Source organism: Miniopterus natalensis, chromosome 3 (genome assembly GCF_054644295.1).
Source record: "Miniopterus natalensis isolate mMinNat1 chromosome 3, mMinNat1.hap1, whole genome shotgun sequence".
NCBI classification, from domain to species: Eukaryota; Metazoa; Chordata; class Mammalia; order Chiroptera; family Miniopteridae; genus Miniopterus; species Miniopterus natalensis.
Window position 1 is genome coordinate 11,644,250 of NC_142083.1, and position 19,083 is coordinate 11,663,332.

At 47.0% G+C, this 19,083-nt stretch overlaps 1 protein-coding gene and 1 pseudogene across 1 annotated transcript in view; both read right to left on the reverse strand.

The window, feature by feature from the left end:
• The window catches only part of PDZD2 (PDZ domain containing 2), a 279,692-nt gene that overhangs the window by 49,602 nt on the left and 211,007 nt on the right, over positions 1 to 19,083 (reverse strand). Inside the window, exons 6-7 of the mRNA XM_087815323.1 lie at positions 16,403 to 16,535; positions 14,270 to 14,425 (exon numbers count right to left, since the gene is read on the reverse strand). Of these exons, the coding sequence (XP_087671449.1) occupies positions 14,270 to 14,425; positions 16,403 to 16,535 (289 nt within the window). The remainder of the gene's footprint in view (positions 1 to 14,269; positions 14,426 to 16,402; positions 16,536 to 19,083) is intronic.
• On the reverse strand, positions 8,980 to 11,378 carry LOC148093435 (ATP synthase F(0) complex subunit g, mitochondrial pseudogene; annotated as a pseudogene).

The window sequence follows — 19,083 nt, forward strand, 5'->3', positions numbered from 1 at the left end:
GATTCCTGTGAGCTGTGTTCAAGTTCACAGTCATGGACTCCAAACAACTGCTATAGACTGACTGGCATCTTTAAGAGAAGAATAATTTCATCACCAACCCTCCTTTACTTGAGATTGTTGAGTCTCTGCTGTAACCCGTTGGGAGACATTTCTTCATGGGTCTCTCCCATTTCTGTATGTTGTGAACAGACACATAGGCTGTTTTTACTGTGGATTATCTATCCTTTCAAGGATGTTTGTAGAGTGAATGGCCTTGATAGGGAGAAGATGGTGTCTCTGGAGAAAGCAGCAGATTTGTATACTGTCCAGTAGAATAAAGATAATGTCTCTCTCTGGAGCAAAGAGCAATCAGGTTTGCTCCCAGCCCACCCTAAAAGATTCAGGCTGTCTATGCTCAGGGTTCTTCAGCTGTGATACAAATCCACTGAATTGTACATCTACCTGAGCCCCGCTGCATCCCTCTCAAAGGACTTGTGTATGTGGGGGGAGGAGGGAGACAAGGGGGAGATTATGCAAACATGAAGCTCTAAACTGGGACTGAATCTTAGACTGAGACTGGAGAAAGCCAAAAACTGCTGTGCCGTAACAAAGTCACTTGTCTCTGACCCAGAAATCTCATGTCTTTTGCCAGCATATGTTCATCTGTAGTGTAAAATTTCAGACTTTTTACAATTTTTTACATAGTCTTTGGCAAAATTAAATAAGGTCCTGGGACGAAAATTTTGCCTGGGACCACTGTCCAGGGGCTGGGGATTGTCTCATTTTTCTAAATGTCAAGGATGTGGGCCCAATGTTTTGATACCATTGTGAGTCCATTTACTCTTTGTTCATTTACATTTCACTAAAAAATAAAGCACACAAGAGACCTGCTGTTTAACAAATTGAACTTTCTTGGAGTTGAAAGAGCCATATTTGTTCCAGGGAAATACAGCCCAGACGACAGATGCTGGGAAGCACCACCTCTCCCCAGCACCCAACACCAGGAATCTCCTTAGTGAATACGTCAGTCCGAGAAAGACAAATTCTGTGCCATATGATTTCACTTATATGTGGAATCTAAAGAACAAAATAAACAACAAAATTGAAACAGACTCATAGATACAGAGATAGAACTGGTGGTTGCCAGAGGGTAGGAGGTTGGGGGCCTGGGTGAAAGAGGTGATGGGACTAAGTCAGCACACATTGGTAGTTACGGGGAAGTAAGTAAAACATAGGAAATATAGTCACCAGTGCTGTGACGACTATATGTGGTGCCAGTTGGAAATATCAAGGGGAACAGTGAAGTATATAATTGTCTAATCACTGATCTGTATACCCCAAACCAATACATAATAAAAATTAAAAAAAAAATCTCCTTAGTTAAGATGCTAGCGCCAGCATGCTTGGGAACATGGAGCAAAATTAGAGCCAGGAGAGAGTGAAGGAGGCCATGAAGTGCTCTGGTTTTTAACTCAAAAGGTCAAGGGAATTTAAGCCTGGATGTTAATTACTTTAGATTTTAACATCTTTGGATTATAATTTGGAAGGGGATTTGAATTGGTTGGCATTTTAATTATCTGAATATCATCATATTGGCATTTTTATCTTATTGCAGATAAAAATCTGAAAAGCTGCACTGGACAATGTGGCTAGACATAACTTTGGGTGAGAAACAGCATAGAAATGGAGCTTTAGCTTCTGGCAAGTTTTAGTCTTTTGGGGGTGGGGGGTGGGGAGCAAACATCACCATCTACTGTGAGACAGGCCCCTTTGGTCCATGTGCTGTGACCACCGTCCAAAGCACTGAGGAGATCTCTGTGAACACACTGTGACTAATGCAAGGTTGAACTCCTGAGCATCGTCTGTCTTTCTCAGCTAACTCTGCAAACAAACCATGCAAAGTGTGGCTTTTATCTCCAACCATTTCCATTGCGCAAGCACATCTGATCCCAAGGAAAACAGCAGGACTGGTTGCACCCAGTTTTTATGGCTCCTAACACTTGAAAAAAAAAAAAAAAAATCTGCAGATGTGACAGAAGACATCCAGGCTCCAAATCCCTAGGAGGCTGTGTTGGCTCCTTCCCTGCTCAGTATCTATGGGACAGTGGAGGCTGATTTCCCTTGCATGCCTCAGTCACACTAAGGCTTTTTTCAGGCTGCCAAAGGAAGCTCGTTTTCCAAATCTCTGGGGCAGATGTTCGAGTGGCCAAAGGAGAACCAGAGGCCAGGGCTGGGAATAAATAAGCATTCATTCAGAAAAAGGGAACCAGAACAACCATAAATCGGCCCCAAAGTAGCAAGGAGCCTGCGGGCTGACTGCAGAAGTTAAAACACAAATCTACTGTGACACTAAGCTTGATGCTTTCCAACAAAGAGAGTAACTCAGGCCTGAAGAGGAAAACAGTAAAACCGAACAGTAAACTCGCCAAGCGCCGGCATGCTCAGGTCCGGGCAGGGCGGCAGGAGCAGCTGGGGAAGCGGAGCTGATGTCAGCCGAGGCGCCGGGCTGTGGCTCAGCCAATGAAATAATATTGTCCTTGATCCAGCTGAGCCCATTTCCGGTTTCCTCCCGGTTATCATCGCCAAGCAATCTGAGCCCACTTTGTAGATTAGGATGATTTTTATTCATGCAAATTAAATGGCTCTCTGGGTCCCTTAGAAGGCAGAGGCAAATAAACCACCTTTAAGGATGTAGGAATGTGATCGGTCATTAGCACACATTTGGCCCTCCCGTGGTGGATTTGCATGTGGCACCTTCCCGAGGAGAGGCGAGCGTCCTCAAGCGCCTCCTAGGTCTTCAAAAGTAACAGGAGAGGCAGAGGGCGAGGGGGAGACTCTGTCCTTCCTCGGTACTGATTTCAAACTGAAGCAAACACGGACATTCTCTATGAAGCAGGAATCTCTCACTCCTGCCATGTTCCCATGACCTAGGGGGGACAGCACTGTGGGCCTGATGTTCTTCTTTGGGTCTGGGGGCTGGCTACTGAAGGCAGGCCCTTGGGTCACCCTCTGCGGGAGCTGGCTGCCTGCTCTCGGTGGACACATCTCTGGGAGCAAGGCTATGGTCCGCCTTCCCCGAAATTCCAGAATGATAAAATCAGGGTGTGTGTGTGTGTGTTTGTGTATGAAAATCTCAAGATACACAAAAAGTTGAGGAAGGAGGGCTATCAAAAAGGCCTGTAGAAGAGACCGCAGAAGTAAACAGAAGGATGACCAGGAGAGAAAATAAGGGACGGAGTGTCAGAGGTGGCCGAATACAGCAGCCGTTGATTCCAATTTGGCAGCAACGGTAAACACATGCCAGGTTCTCCCAGGGCCTTTTCTTCTGTACAAACGTTTTGGAGGGAGTTTTACATGATGACAGGGCTTATTGTAACAGAAAGGGATTCTTTTTCGGGCATACAGTTTAGGCAGGTTACAGACGAAGAATAACTGGTCTGAATTTAACCTGTGGTTAGGTTTTGGCCTGCTGTTTACGTTCCAGGCAGTACACCCTACGGCTTTCTGCTGCCCTTTCCAGACCAACGCGAGCCGTACTCTGAATTCTCTTTTCCAGGGGTGGTGTCGAGTTCATGCTGATTGGCTGATAAACATTTCTAAGGGCATGTACTTCTTGAAGAATCCGGACGGAAAGCTGTGATGGGCTCTGTGGAAGCCACACGGGAGGCAGTCATAAGAGGCTGTCCCAGGCTTCACAAATGATCATGGACAGCACGGGTCTGCCAAGTGCTGCCCTGGGGCTAAGTCTGGCCCAACACCCACTTATGTAAAGTTTTATTAGAACACAGTCATGGCCATTAGTTTGCTTATTGCCCATTGCCTGTGGCTGCTTTTGCACTATGAGGCCACAGTGGGCAGTTCTCGGCCTGAAATGTTTACGACCTGAGCTTTACAACTGCCAACCTCTTGTTTATAGGAGTAGCTCACACCCCAGCCTACCCATCCCTATCCAAGGTCATTGTGAACAAACTGGAGAGTTTTTAGGAAACAGAAGGGAAGGCACTGACAAGGACAGACATCTTTAGGAAGCAGCTACCGGAGGGAGGCAAGCTTAATGGTCTACCACGGCATTTCCTCTAAAAAAACATCTTTGCCATCCAGACTTTGGGAATTAATCTTTCAATTTCATTTTTAAAAGGTACCGATAAGAAACTCATTCAAAAAGACAAGGATTCTCTTTTTAAAATGCAAAGATTTTGCTAAGTGCCATGAGATTATTGGCAATCATTTAAATTGGTTTAATCAGACTGCTGTATTTACAAACATAGGGCTTGGGACAAGGGGAAGGATTTTGTTTGTGTTTTGGTCTTTTTGTTGGTGGTGGTGTAGTGGGAAAAGGGGAGAAAATGACTTGGAGAAGGAGAGGCTGCTTGGGATCCTGGACCCTCAGGGGACAGAGAGACCTTAGGGAGCATAGTGGGGAGGTTAGAACTATGAGGGCACTAGGGTCCAGGAAACCTGTGAAAAGAGGGGTCAGCAAGGGAGGAGTAGATAACAGGGTTCCAAGGTACACAATCTCATTCAAAACACTGTTAGGATCAGCCCTGCCTTCAGGGGAAAAAAAGGCGGGGAGGAAAGTCCTTTCTTCCTTCTCTCCCACCACGGAGCCCCTGCTCACCAAGCCCAGTACTCCCACTGGCAGGCTGGCCCTGCTCCCTTCTTCCACTGACCAGTCAGTGACGCTCTCCCCACCTCTCCATCTTCACGGTCCCCTCTCCTTCCGTCCAGGCTCTGGCTACTTCTCAGTGGGGCTAAAGGCTTCCAAATCCATCTCTCACCTCCATTTGCCTTTCTCCAGCCCAGCTCTTCCTCTAGCTACCACTTCTGTGACCTTAGAGCAAGAACTCTGACCCTCAAAAACTGTTCCTCAATGTGAAAACCATGAATGAGTCAGACAGTACTTGTAAAATAGGTCATAATTCCTTAGTCTGGAACTAAAAGCATAGGCTCTACTTTTGCATTTCATAGACTATGTGCTGATCCTTGAACAGGCTTGAACATTTCCTGTTGGTGGATCATTGCACGTGTTACTTTTCTGCTCTGGAATGTCACCCATTTTTGTGGGTGTTCCTGTGGAAATCCTATGGAACAGTCAAACACCACCCCATCCACGGAACCCTCCCTGATCCTTGCAAGGAATCACATGTTTCTCCTTTAGGACATGTGAAGGGTGGTGGTGTGTGTGTGTGACATGCAGGCCACCTATCTGCCACCACTAGCTTACAAGATAATTCCACAAGTATTTTTTAACATATTTGTTTCTCAGGGAAACAAATCCGAAACAACAGCGTTACCAGCACATTTTGAAAACATCTATCTTACCCATTTATATACATCAGGAAGTGTCTTTCTGATTTTTAAGTGCTAAAATGGGACACACAGACCAATGAGATTGGCAATCAGAGAAGTAGAGCAATTAGAAAAGTCTCTTCAAGGAATGAGGGGCTTCAGGATCAGTCAGGAGTGGAAGGAAGGGTTTTTTCGGAGTGAAGAAATATGAGCAAGAACCAGAGGGAGAGGCATGGTTTACCTTTCCTGCAAATGTCACTTACCGAGCTAAATTAGTAACTTACGTAAAACGCTGGGCAAGCCAAACCAAGCAAACAAACAGCAAACCAAAACCGAGGCAAGCAAACACTTGGGTGGGGAGAACTCTATTCATTTTGAACAGCTCGATATCTTTGAGAAATTTCTGCCCTGGATTCCACAGGGTACCTTTCTGCTCTCTTACATTTAGCTTTAGTTCTCACCTGTGTACCACCGTGTTGTATAAGATGTGGTGAAAAAGAGAAACATTCCAAAAAACTCCACCTCTTCACTGCTCATGAAGTCTTCGAATAAGGTGTGTTTTATTGTGTTTTGAGCACTCATTGCCTATTTGTCTAACTGATCTACGCACTGTGAAAGGTGACCTTGCCATTTGCCTTAAAAACAACAACACAGTGCCTGGAATTGAAACTAAGTGGGGATATCTTGCATCGCTTAAGAGAGTAAGAATCTGACTGTGTGTATCAGCACCGTTTGTATTTAAAGTCTCAAAAGACACACACATCTCAAGGATTCCTGTTCCCTTAAAGACTGAGCGAAGCTCATGAATGAGTAAGATATATTACCTTGGATAGATGCTGCACAAATGAATCCCATAATCCTGTTTTTTCCCTGTGTAATTGCCACCGTTCTGTCTAGGGCAGAAGAAATTTTTATTTCAGTTTCATTTCTGAGCTGCCACTTTCCTTCAAGTCAATATATCCTACTTTACATTTCAATGTGAGAACTAGAAACATATAAAACTCAATTCATAGGGGCGATATATAAGGAACATTTGTAATGGGGCAGTGCTGACAGGCATCCTGGCCACCTGCGACAGACAGGAAGTAACTAACCTGAAGACAGAAGGTCTCTTCATGACTTCTATGGTATTATTTTCATAAAAGAAATTAATTTGAGGGCAAAGAGACTTTTTACATGCTCTAGTAGCCCATATTTTATTTTCACGGAAATTTGAAGGAATTTTTCGAATCCAAACGATGCAACAAAGTTGACCGCACACTAAGGGGACTTCATAACACCACCCATGCGAGGTCAACCTTGGGAGACTGTGCAGCCAGCAGGCACTCCCGACACAGGCTCATAAATTTAACCCGGTATTACCGTACTGATGCATACATGCACTATAAGCACAAAACCACCTAAAATGAGATGAAAATCTATACAAGTGCTAACACTTTCCTCCCACACTCCAAGGGACCCTCGGGTCCCCCCCTCCCCCCATGCTCACCCTGCCTTGGAAGACCACTGCGGCCTGAGGCTGAAGAGCCGCATTTGCTTTTCTATGCAGACCACATGGCTTGTTTACTTCCTTGAGAACTGCAAACTGCTTGGCTGAAAGTGCAGCCCAGCGCCAGGTAGCAAGTTGGAACAGGCCCCGGAAACTGTGCCACGGGAATAAGCCTAATTCCGACTTCAGCAGTTTTCTGGGCAATGCATCCAGGCCAAATAATTACTCTCATCTTATATCCCCACCCCCATTCAAATAATCACTTCATCTCCTTAAGTATGAAACCAAACCAAATCAAAGCCACCCCACGTGTAAATCTTATTTTCTTGGGCCAGCAGTAATTGCAGCCTGTCTTTCTTATCTCGCTCTGGCAACTCGACACACCGCATTGAGTTTCAACAACGTCTTCTGTATGGCCGTGCCCATGGGAGTGTGGCTTAAGGACCGTCTAAGTGAACCGAGACCCCCTTGGGGAAGTCTAGGCCTCTGCGGGGAAGGAGAGGGTAGTTCACGGTTTGGGGCAGTGGAGAGAAAAAGGTCCGACTTGGGGAACCAGGGGCTGGTGCCGGGAGTAACACAGCAGCTGCACCGAGAGCGGCCACCAGGGTGTCTGCCGAGGGGGTGAGAACCACGCAGCGCAAACAGGTCTATGCGGATTCGTGCGCTGGGGACCTGGGCTCCCAAGTTTCCCATGAGCATCCCACACACCTTGGCCTCGAGCCCCCTGTCCTAAATGACAGAAAGGGTTGGAGGCAGTTAGGGCCTAAAACCTCCCTTATCTCATGGCCACGCACAGAGGTCTCTGGGCCTCCTCCTAGCCTCCCGCCAAGAGGAGCCCTGCCACGTTGCGTCGCGTCATGGAAATCGCCATACAGCCAACAGAGGGGTGTGTCTGAACTTGCTGCATCCCCCAGCAGCCACCATCTCTCAAATGTTTGCTTTTCAAAATGTGGGTGAGCATCAGGATCACCTGGGATGCCTCTGAAAATAGACTCCTGGGCCCCACCCCACTCAGACCTGCCGAACGGGCCCCTCCAGGGGGAAAGCTGGGGATCTAAGGATCAGCTAAACCATGGTGAGTGCTCTTCCTGGTGTGTTCCCCTTTCCTTTCCTTTCTTTTTTGCTTTTCCCTCGTAGCTGATTTGGGCCATAACGTGACTCATCTGCTATGTCAGGAGAACAAGTTTGCTGTCAGTGGAGCTCAGCGGTCTCTCACCGATTTCTAGCCTATAAAATGCAAGTAGTTCTGGCATTTTAGTTCCATTTGCCAGAACCGCATCTTTGAGACTGGCAGTTCCATGGTCCTTTCCCTGGTGTCTTTTCACTCATATCCCACTTCACCAACTCCCTTAGGATGTTCAGTCCTTTGTTGTTATTGTTGATTTGCTAAAAATCAAGTCCTAAATTTCCTTTGTAGTTGCTTGCAGCTTTCAAATCTTAACCAAGCAAAAAGTACGAAATCTACTCATCTGTTCACAAGGTGCTGTTACGAAAGGGAGACCCTGCCTGTCCCATACCATACTTGGAAAAGCAATTTCTACATCATTGATATTCTTATCTCAGATGAAAACTCCCAGAAGGGATAGGCACACAGACTTTCTAGTTTTCAGACACAAATAATAAGCACCTACAATGTGCCATGCCCATTGGAAATTCATGGTGTGCTAGGGAAGACAGGCAAGTCAGTGGAAGATATCCAAATCTTATGACGAGGGGTCTGCAGGTGGAGGAATGGGAGAAGTTAGGGCAACCATTTACCGGTCTGTCTACCTGTCCAACAAACCAACCATCCACCCTACAGTACATATTGAGAGTCGACAGTGAGCACTTGGGGTGCACGAGTGAGCAAAGATGACATGGGCCCTGCCCCCATGGATCTTCCACTAATGGGGAAAGATGACATTAACCAAGCTGTCACATGAACAAATGTAGCACTATAATCTGTGTTAAGAATCATGAATGAAAATACAGGGCACAGTGCATGCTGGGGCCCAGGCATGAAGGATGTGTGTATCTGGGAAGACTTCCTGGAAGAGGTGAATCCTGAAGTTAGATAAGTAGGAAGTGTAAGCACAAGGAGACGGGAAGACCATTCCTGACTCAGGAGCATGAGGACATCTCAAGCTGCGGCTGCCACTGCCCTGTACTTAAAGGGATCCTCAATCCCACTGCTGCCCAGGGGCAGCCTGTCTTAACACCCTCCCCACCAAGGCTTGCAACCATCTACCGGTCACCCCCCTTACAGAGAGTGTGGGGAGCCCTGTGCCAGTGTCTCTGCATTAATAGCTTCAATCTGTGAAGATCTGACTGACAGTCAGACCCTGGAAGCTTCCCGTTTCAATACTAATCACAAGGGTACACACTTGGTGCTCCCTGGTCTTTGCATTAAGCTCTAAATTCAATTCACCAGAAAATCCTAGCTGAGATTTCCACTTCTCATCCAGGGCAGCTTGACTCAACCAGAAATACTTTCAGATGCTATAATAAAAGTTCTCAACACTCAGACACTTTTGGAAACATTTGGAGTGAATGCTTTATCAATTATTTAATCCAAACAAAACAGGAGAATGCCTCTCCCTTCTTTTTGTATCTGGATAGGTATTTACCCCAGAGGATGCTGACTTCTCCAGAAGACTGTTACTCAGGTTCTCACACGGCTCAACTATTTCACCAACAAACAAAGGCCCAAACACCAATATCAGACTTACAGGATCATAACATCCAGCTTGGCTCTTCTTTCCTTTTGAGAGATGAGGTCCTTAAATCCTGCTTAAACCCTGATCACCCCAAAGTTCTCCAAGATTTTTCCAAACTAGTGATTCTAAAAATGTTAGAACTGCTTCCCTGATGTCAGAGGAAGCCGGAGACAGGACTGCTGATGGATGTGCTAAGCAAACTCGTCCTCACTGAGCTTTGACAACTGCAGATTTGCAAAGGCAATCAGTACTTACATATACATATATTTTTTTGTTGTTAAAAATTTAAAAAGGAAGACAAGTGCCTAATCACTTAAGAGGTATCGCCATTTCACGCCCTGTTACATCAAAACTCTTCTTTCTCTATTTTAAAAAGAGCCACTCTCTCAGGAGGCTAGAGCATGGATCTTTTTCCCCCCTGTAAAATCTCATAAAAAAAAAAAAAGAACTGTAATTATTTACACTTGAGAAAGGATACACTTTTTTGAGTTGCCAATAAGAACCCATGTGCCACTCATTTTACTGGTGGGCTCTAAAATTCTCAAACGTTAGCCTGAGTCCAAACCACCTGGAAGGCTTATTGAAAAACAGATTGTTGGATGCCACCCTCAGAGTTTCTGATTCAGCAGGTCTGGGGTGGGATCTGAGGATTTGTCTTTTTTGTCTTGTTTGTTTGTTTTTGACATATGTTTTTTAAAATTCAAATACCATTCTGATCACTCATGATTCAAGGACATTCAACTAATAAACCAAAAAGAAACAGGTGTGAAAGGTTGGTCTTCAAACATGATAGCCAGTGATGCCAAGCTTGCCTACGATCTTGCCAACTTAAAACCACATCCATGCCTTGGTGGCTACCAAACCATTCGGCAGAGCTTCCTTGACTGACAGCTGTCTGATGCTACCAGTCTGAGCGCTACTGACCTTTTTTCAGGCTCCAAGTAGCTGTAGGGATCTCAGCAGGGGTTGGAGGAATCAGCTCAAAGTGTGGCCAGTTGAGGTTTCCAGTAAATCACAGCAGAATTTACCAGCCCGGGGCCATCACTGCTCGGTTACAGACAAACTGGGACACGACTCTAGGAATGAAAGTCTGTGGCCTCGAGCAGCCAGCTGAATGTCACCCCCTCCCCCTTGCCCCCCTCCCCCCAGAAGGCAAGGGTTTGTATTTTTAACAAGTTTCTAGGTAACACTGATGCTGAAGGTCCGGGGACCACACTTTAAGAACCACTGCTCTACAGATGGCTTTATGATCAAGACACATGTACTGAGCATGTATTGAACGCAAGGCACTTCACTGGATACTGAGGTGTACCCAAAGAGGTACACCTGACTTCAAAAATTTGCAAAGCTTGCGTATTTTCTTTCTTTCCCCAAAGAGATAAATGGCAACAAATAAATGGAAAACAGCAGATGCCAAAGGCCAGGGGAGCAGGTTTGGGAGAGAGATGATCGTAGATGCTTCCAGAGTGGGAGGCATCACAGGTAACTTTGAACTTTATATGGTCTTTGGGAGGAAGGTAGTGCTTAGGTAACCGGGGAGGAGGGCACATGTGTAACACCTCAAAGCCAACCATCTCCATTCCTTTCAACCTAACTCCCCTCTCCATGGGGGTCCTGGCATGCGGAACAGAGTGACAATCGTCCTCCCTGATTTACCCACTCAGCTGCACCACCCCAGCAGCTGAGTGCGCAAAACCTGCAAGTGAGCTGAGCCCCCCTCGACCGGCCACAAGGACCAGAGAGAACTGCTCCAGTCAGTGGCAAGGCCAGGTCCTGAAGTGCTGTCACACCCCAGAGGCTGACACCCTGACCGGAGGATGAGGCAGGGGCGGGTGAGGAGAGGCCTGGGCAGGGCGAGTGTGGGGGGGCAAGAGGAGGGAAGCAGAATCAGAGGCTGGCGACTGGCGACTGTACCTCAAGGACATAAGGACCAGGTGAGCGTCTATCCTCCAGGGAAGGACCAGAAGTAGTCAAGAAATGACAGGAGAGCAAAGGAGGGTCCCTGCCTTCCTTCCACCCCCTTTTGTTTTCCAGGCATTGTACTGTCCTAGGGATAGAGAGACGCTTAGGCTTCACGTCTGCCTTTGAAATGTTTATATCTAATGAGGAAGACAGAAGAGTAAAAAGGTAATTTATGAGAACAAGATGGTAAGAGCTATGGTAGAAATGGCCACACAGAGCTGTGCAAGCACAAAGCACAGACACAAGGGCTCTGGGGGTCAGGGAGAGGTGTCCTGATGGGAGCAGTGACACTGGGCTGGGTTGGCCATGATTTTGCCAGGCAAAGAAGGTCTTCTAGGCGGAAGGAATAGCAGATGTGAAGGCACAAAGTGGTAGCCTGGGGAATGTGGAGCTCACACTGCCAGGAGGGGCTGTGTGCGTGTGTGCGTGTGTGCATGCGTGCTTGCATGTGCGTAGGGCTACTGGGAGCATGCACAGGACAAAAGGTGGCACAGTGGGCTGGAACTGATGGCAGTCCACAATAAGGAGTTGGGATTTTAACCTCAGCATGATTGAGAGCCTCCGAATGATTTTAAACTGTTAATGACATGGCCAGATTCTCATTTAAAAACTGTCACTGCAGAGCAGAAGACAAAGTGGAGCAGACAGACTTGAGGAAGAGTGGCCGGTCAGGTGGTCCAGGACCACAGCTGGTATGGGGGAAAGGGCTCAAGAATTTCTGACACCAAGAGGCAGCCTTCGATGTTGGATGTGGTGGTGGGCGGAGGGGAGGGAGCCCTGTCGCTGAAACCAGACCCCACTGAGACTGATGACAATCATGCAAAGGACTGGAATTCACCATCCCATTCCCGTTTCCTTTTTGCCTGCCTCCATTCCTCAAACTTGATATTCACCATATGGTTTTATCCTAAGCATGGCTGGAGCTTTTTGAAAGGAAAATCTCATTGCTGTTTATTGTAGCCATGAAAAATAAATCATAAGGGCGCTCTTGGCAGGTCCTCAGCATTTGTATTACATTTGCTCAGCCTAAGTGTTTGGAGCACACAGCCACTTACAGGTGCAAAACCAGTCAGCGTCTGAGTGGGATTGGCAGCAGGTCTAATCATTCTCATCTGTGGAATAAAAGGCTGGGTAACCTGGTTGACTAAACAGCACCAGGTTTCTTTCATTTAACGTGGGTCATTAGTGCTTAAAAATTACAAAATAGAGTCCTGGATTGTAAGCATAGAACTAAAAAATATATACATATTTATAAGGTGTCCTCAAAATTGTATACACACACTTTGAATAATTATAAAGGCAGTGTTTATTAAAATATATTTCATTTTCAAAACTGAGATATATAAGCTGTTGAAGTGTGTATACATTTTTGGGGACACACTGTATATATTATTTTCTCAGTAGTTCAGCACCTGTATGAGGTCCCGAGAGCAGACCCTGGGCAGACTGTGGCAGCTGCCCTTCTCCTGGGCCTGTAGGGCTCAGTCTCAGGCCCAGTTCTCCTGGTGGAAACTGGACCTCAGGAGAATGGCCAACAAAGGATGGGTGGTCAGACTTGGGTGGTGAGCCGGGAAGAAGCCCAGTGTCCCTTCCTCTCTCAGTGCTTTGTGAGGGGATGGAGCAGAAGGAGGGGCAGGGTGAGGTGGACTCCAAGGGGCGGAGAAGGGGGAGCTGTCATGGCAGGATCAGTTCTGGTTTCTCCACTGTGATACTGGGTTTGAGATTTAAAGGCCACCTAAAGTTCCCCAAAGAAAGTGTATTGGACAGAATGCATTGAAATTCCTTTGGAAAAAATACAGCGATAAGCATATAAAACAATATGTGATTAATTGGTAACTTAAAAAAAAAAAAAAAAAGATAATGTCTTTGGTGATGATGGGAACTGGGAACTACCAGAAGTTTAAGTTAGTATAACTTCTCTGGAGAAAACCTTTGACCAAGAAACTCTAAGGGGCTTCAAATGGCAGAAAGGGAGCACCCTTCCCATGGCTGGATGACTGGGAAACAAGGGCTAACGAGAGTTTACACTAAAAATGACACACCTCTCAGATGTGGCATATAAAGCGGAGACCACAGAGCCACACGGAGAGCACAGTTAACTGACAGTCCTCCTGACTGTGCCAGGAGCAGACCATGAAGGTGTGAGGTGTCATAGGCTGTGTAAGGAAGAGCTACGACCATGGAGAGTGCTGGTTTGATTAAAAATTTAAGACCTGCCCGGCCGGGCGTGGCTCAGCAGTTGAGCATCAACCTAGGATCCAGGAGACTGCGGTTCGATTCCCGGTCAGGGCACATGCTCAGGTTGCGGGCTCGATCCCCAGTCGGGGGCGTGCAGGAGGCAGCCGATCAATGATGATTCATCATTGACGTTTCTATCTTTCTCCCTCTCCCTTCCTCTCTCGGAAATCAATAAAGATATATTTTAAAAAATTAAAAAACTTTAAGACCTATCTACACAACTTTGCATGAAGGAGTTTTGTGTTAACATTCTACTTTCAACCAGAAATCTCTAAGTTTAAACGCACACATGACAGTTTTCAAGCCCTCTATCAAGAGTATTAATAAAATCCTTGTACATATTATTAAGCCTCCTAGAAACTGCTATAGTCACTGAACTTAATACCCAGTTGCTCTCTTATCCTGTTTCCAGTTTCGATGTCTTTTCTTAAACGAAGAGCATTACGCTCATCGATCTCTCTGGAAGATTGCGACATAAAATAAATAAAAAGAATGCACTGTGGTCCTTTCCCACTCTGCGCCCTATCAGGCCATCTCGGGCTTTGACCGTGACCCTGGCAGCGCGTCTGCGGGGAGACGTCGCTCCAGCAGCTGCGGGGGACCACAGCACACTTACTGCTCCCCGGACGGAAGACGGGCCAGCTCCTAGGTCCTCTTCCCCGTCTGGCTCCTGGTCTTCGTTGTCAGTCCAAGAGGACACGTCCTCTACTGAGCTGGTCAGGTCAGGCAAACTCTTGGACGTTAACCGCAGGAGGTCCTCTGCAGAGGTTTCCTATGGGAACACAAGGGAAGACCCTGAATCACCCCATGGCACCAGCAGTTCTGGGCCTCCAACCTGAAGACTATATGGAACGTATGTTCTGCATTTCTACGTTTGCAAGGCTACCTCTAACGTCAGGGGTGGGGACCCAGTTTAAACTCAAACCAATTTTCCCTCCTGAACAATCTGTGCTTCTTAGATGAATGTTTCTATGGACAATCCAAGCTCCCTGAACCTCCAATCCTTTGATGCCCTCCCATGTCTTGCTTTCAGGATACAGTTTACAGCCCCTCATTGAGAGACAAACATCTTAGAGATCTGGCCCCTGCCCAGCTCTCCAAACTCATCTCTCTCCATTCTCCCCTCCAACCCACACCTTCCATTCAAACGCCCCAGATTGTTCCTTGCCCTATTACTGCCTTTTCCACCAGCAGCGTCCTCTGCCTAGACCACCCTTCTTCTCATGACCAAGGCCTCCTGGGGCAAAGCATGAGCAACTTCTCCTGCAGACCTTCCTGGATCACATCAGGAGGCCTTCTACGTGCCCCTCCTTTTTCCTCTAATGTCCTTTACTGTCTGCTATTGCCTTGCAGTGTATGGCTCATCTATCTCCCCCACTTGTCTGAGGGTTCCCCAAACTGAACACCATTTCTATTCATCGCTGTGGCCTGAGGCCTAGCACAGAGCTCAAATATACACCGTGTGCTCCTCTCCCATTGCTCACCTCACTGGCATATGTTCATGAGAAAGAGATTAGACTGTTTATTGAATTGAAATGCCAAAGTGGAGATGGATGATGTATTTGCAATAAAAGCAGCCCTTAAACAACTTTTCAAGGTCAACAAAAACACATGGAAACAGACTCCATTACTATCAGACCTTACAACCTAAGAGGCAGAAATACAGGGTGGGGCAAAAGGAAATTTACAGTTGTGAGTACATGAAACAAAATTTATTCTTGTATTATTATTTATTATTGTATTACTATGAATAACTGTAAACCTACTTTTGCCCCACCCTGTAGATAAACACCTGCAGATGCTAAGGTTCAAAAATAATAACAGGGAAAGTGGGGAGATAGTGGTCATACTGGCAGGAACACAAAGCTCGCCCCAATTCTTCCCTGAACTGCAACTGGAATGAACTGGGGCGAAGCCTCGTGACAACACTTTGCTAGTGCCTCCGTCATGTGGGCTCTTTCCTAGTCTCATCCACAGCTTGATGAGACAATGGAGCAGAACCAGGAGACCCAGTTCCCACTCTTCCTCCTCACACAGCCACAGAGTCCCCAGCCTTTATCCAGAGCACTCAGGGTGTTGAGACCCAGGGAGGAAGCAGATGCCGGGGGCCCAGGATGTCAGCACTATCTTAACGCACACCAGGGACCCCAGCCGAGGGCCTCGTAAAGAAGAGGCGGCCACAGATGGAGGAGACAGACACTGACTGTGTATCAAGAACCTGAACAGCATCAAGGCCACCGAAAAGGGAGCTGCCATGGACGCTGTGCCTCACTGTCTCGCTTGTAAAACTGAGGAGGAAGAAAGGGAGGGGGTGACTGGACAAACAGGACTCACAAGATCTCCTCCAGCACCAACGCTCGTGAGGCCATGAGTCAGAGCCACTCTTCCTCCATGACCTGGAAGATGCTCACCTCCACGCCTCTCCTCCCTGCTGCTGGGCGGACTTGCACTTCCCCTCCTCAGTTTCTCCCCAGGCGAGCTGCTGCTCTCTCAACCCTGACCTGCCACCACCCTACCATCTTGACCTTTTCCTTAGTCTTATTATGGTTTTCCATCTCCTAAATATACCTTATAAAGACCCTTAAAAGAAAGCAGAATGATTAACTACACTTCAGCTAAGGGCCCCATGTGGGCCTACACTGTAGAATCATGGCTGTGTGAATGGCCCGAGGTAAAGGTGCATGGGGAGGGCTCCAAGTTCACCACCACCATTAGAGATACACACAAAACACACACAAAAACTACCTACCTTGCTGGCCACAACCAGCTGAACCATTCCAGTGGCTGAGCGAAGGATAGCGACAGCTTCCTCATGGGACAGGCCGACCAGTAAGTGACCATTGATGACCAGTAGTTCATCTCCTAAGGACAGTCGACCATCCCTGAGGAAATGGAGATGGGAAAAATCCCTTGTCAAGGCATTCTGGGCTTGAGAAAGGACACTGTACTGGAGCTGGGAGGGTTGTGACAAGGAACAGTTACATCTAGGCTAAAGAGGAATGACCAGAAATAGTTGGGACGGGGGTGCTTTATCCTTTGGTCCAGGTTCCCACTCAGAGGAGTGAAATGATCCATCATTTTAGGTGGTCACCTCATAGCAGGCACATTCTTAAGTTACCACCACACAACCTTGCATTAATGTCAATGAAATGTCCCATCTGGGTGGAAACCATGATAGAGGAACCGGACCTCAAGCATTCTTTTCTCAGTCCTACCTGCCATCCTTCCCTTGTGACTCAAGTCATCAGTGATTCACTGAGCTGAGCCCAAAGAAAGCAAAGGCATCCTAAGCTTGCCTAGAATCCTTCCCTAACCCATGCTCTCTTTCTTCCAGGTGACAGGCCCTGGCCAGACTTCCTGTGGTGCCTGTGACACCACAGTACATGTGTCTATCCATCTCGCCTCTCCCCCAGAGTAATAGGACCTTGAGGATAAAGTCTCTCAGCTCCTTTTCATCCTGTGTCCCTACAGCCAAGCTTCATCAGCAGAAGGATGAACACAAAAATGAACAAAGAAACTAACTTATTGCTGTTGCAGGTTATCAGAGCTGGTCTATAGACATAGGTGCACAAACACATTCTGCTTCTTTATTTCCTTTCAATTAAATTACAGCTGACGCAGAGCTTCCTTCCCTGGGCTGGCAAGAGACCCAGACCTCATGGGAACCAGCTCCCCTGCGTGGGTCAAGGGCCTGGGAGGCATACTCTGCCAGAGCATTGGGCAGGCCCCTTCATTCGTGGTGCATCAATAGTCTCATGGGTTCCAACTGAGCCCCCAAGGGCCTGGTCTCTCATAATCCCAAAGGAGCCATCTCCATTGCTAAATATGGAATAGGAAATCTGGTGAGGCTGAGAAACCCTAAGCCTAGGTTTCCACCATCTCCTCTGTGGACTTTGTATTAGCACTCAGGGTACACCCTGGGACACATGCAGTTCTTCAATAGTCCCAAACCCACCCAACTCCGTTTCTCCCCAATCTGTGGAGCTTTCAATGGATCAACCAGCTTCTCTCCACCCTCCCTTCCCTAGCCAGTTTCCCTTCCCCTATCTCCATCTGCTAGAGCAGGGGTGGGGAACCTTTTTTGTGCCTAGGGCCATTTGGATATTTATAACATCATTCGTGGGCCATAAAAAATTATCAACTTAAAAATTAGCTATGCAAAAAGCTCCTAGATTTATTGAATTTCAAGTCCTACCTGCGGTTGCCTCAGGGCAGGACCTTCCCCACCCCTACTCTAGGGCATGCATCATACTCTCTTCTATGAATTCAGACTCTAACAGAAGATAAGGGGCACCAGGGACTTCTGACTGCCTCTGCTTCTGTCCTTCAAACACCCCTAAGCCAGAGAAAAGCTAAGGACCCCCCTGGTTGTTTGGAATGGAAAGTGGGGGAAACAGAGCAAGCACACCACCACCCACAGAGAACGAACACCTGGATTCTCAAGGAGGTGTGTGGTGCGCCACTCTGGAGGCCAGGGGTTTGGGAATAAAGGAGAATCCAATGGTTTCAGCCAGTGTCCCTGGTTTCTTTATCCACAGAGCCACCAAGATCCTCCCCGTCCCCATCCCTCTACTTGTTTCCCTCTTTAATTCCATCTTGCTCTTCTGTTATTGACGAGAATACCTACGTGTGAATTATCCACCCCAGAGGTGGAGAGAGAGAGACACACACATAACTCCCAGCTAAGGGTGAACAGAAATGAGAGACCCACGATAAACAGCCCACAGAGAACATGGACAAGAACAGCTCTATGTAAGCTTATCCCTGGCCACAGGAATTTCCTACTTGCCAACTTTCCAAGGACAGGCTAGAACCTAAGACCTAGGATTAGTGGGAAAATGGCTACCTGGTGGGAGGGCCTTAAAGCATATATTATTTGGGAATTTAATGATGCTCCTCTGGATAAAAACCACCCAAGGTCTTCATTCTTCATAATTACTGCCACGCAGCTAACTGACAAGTATAGTTAATTTTATCTCGACTTCAGTTATTAGCCTCCCACTTTCTAGTTAGAGGACTGATGAGCAGGAAATGCTTTGATAGTTTGTGCCCTGGTTCTCTCCCTAGTTTTCCATTCTTTGGACTAAACAACCTCCAGCTCCTCAATTCCACCTCGTGAGATCTACTTCTGAATGCCCTCTCGACCAGTACTGCTCAGGCCTGCCACACCTCCCTTAGTATCGGGGTACTTGGCCTGAGCACTATAAATTCCAGACTACATTCACCTTCCTCACCAGTGAAACTCTCTATATGCCTACTGTATACATGTGGGCATGCAACACGTACACACCCCGCCGTGCCTTGCAAACAGCCGACGCCCTATGTACAACAGGTCCTCGAATAACATTTCGTTCAACATCGTTGTATTATAATGTTTACGAGGTGCTCTAGGAACTTAACTCTTGTTTATATCAATTGGCCTGTGGTCAA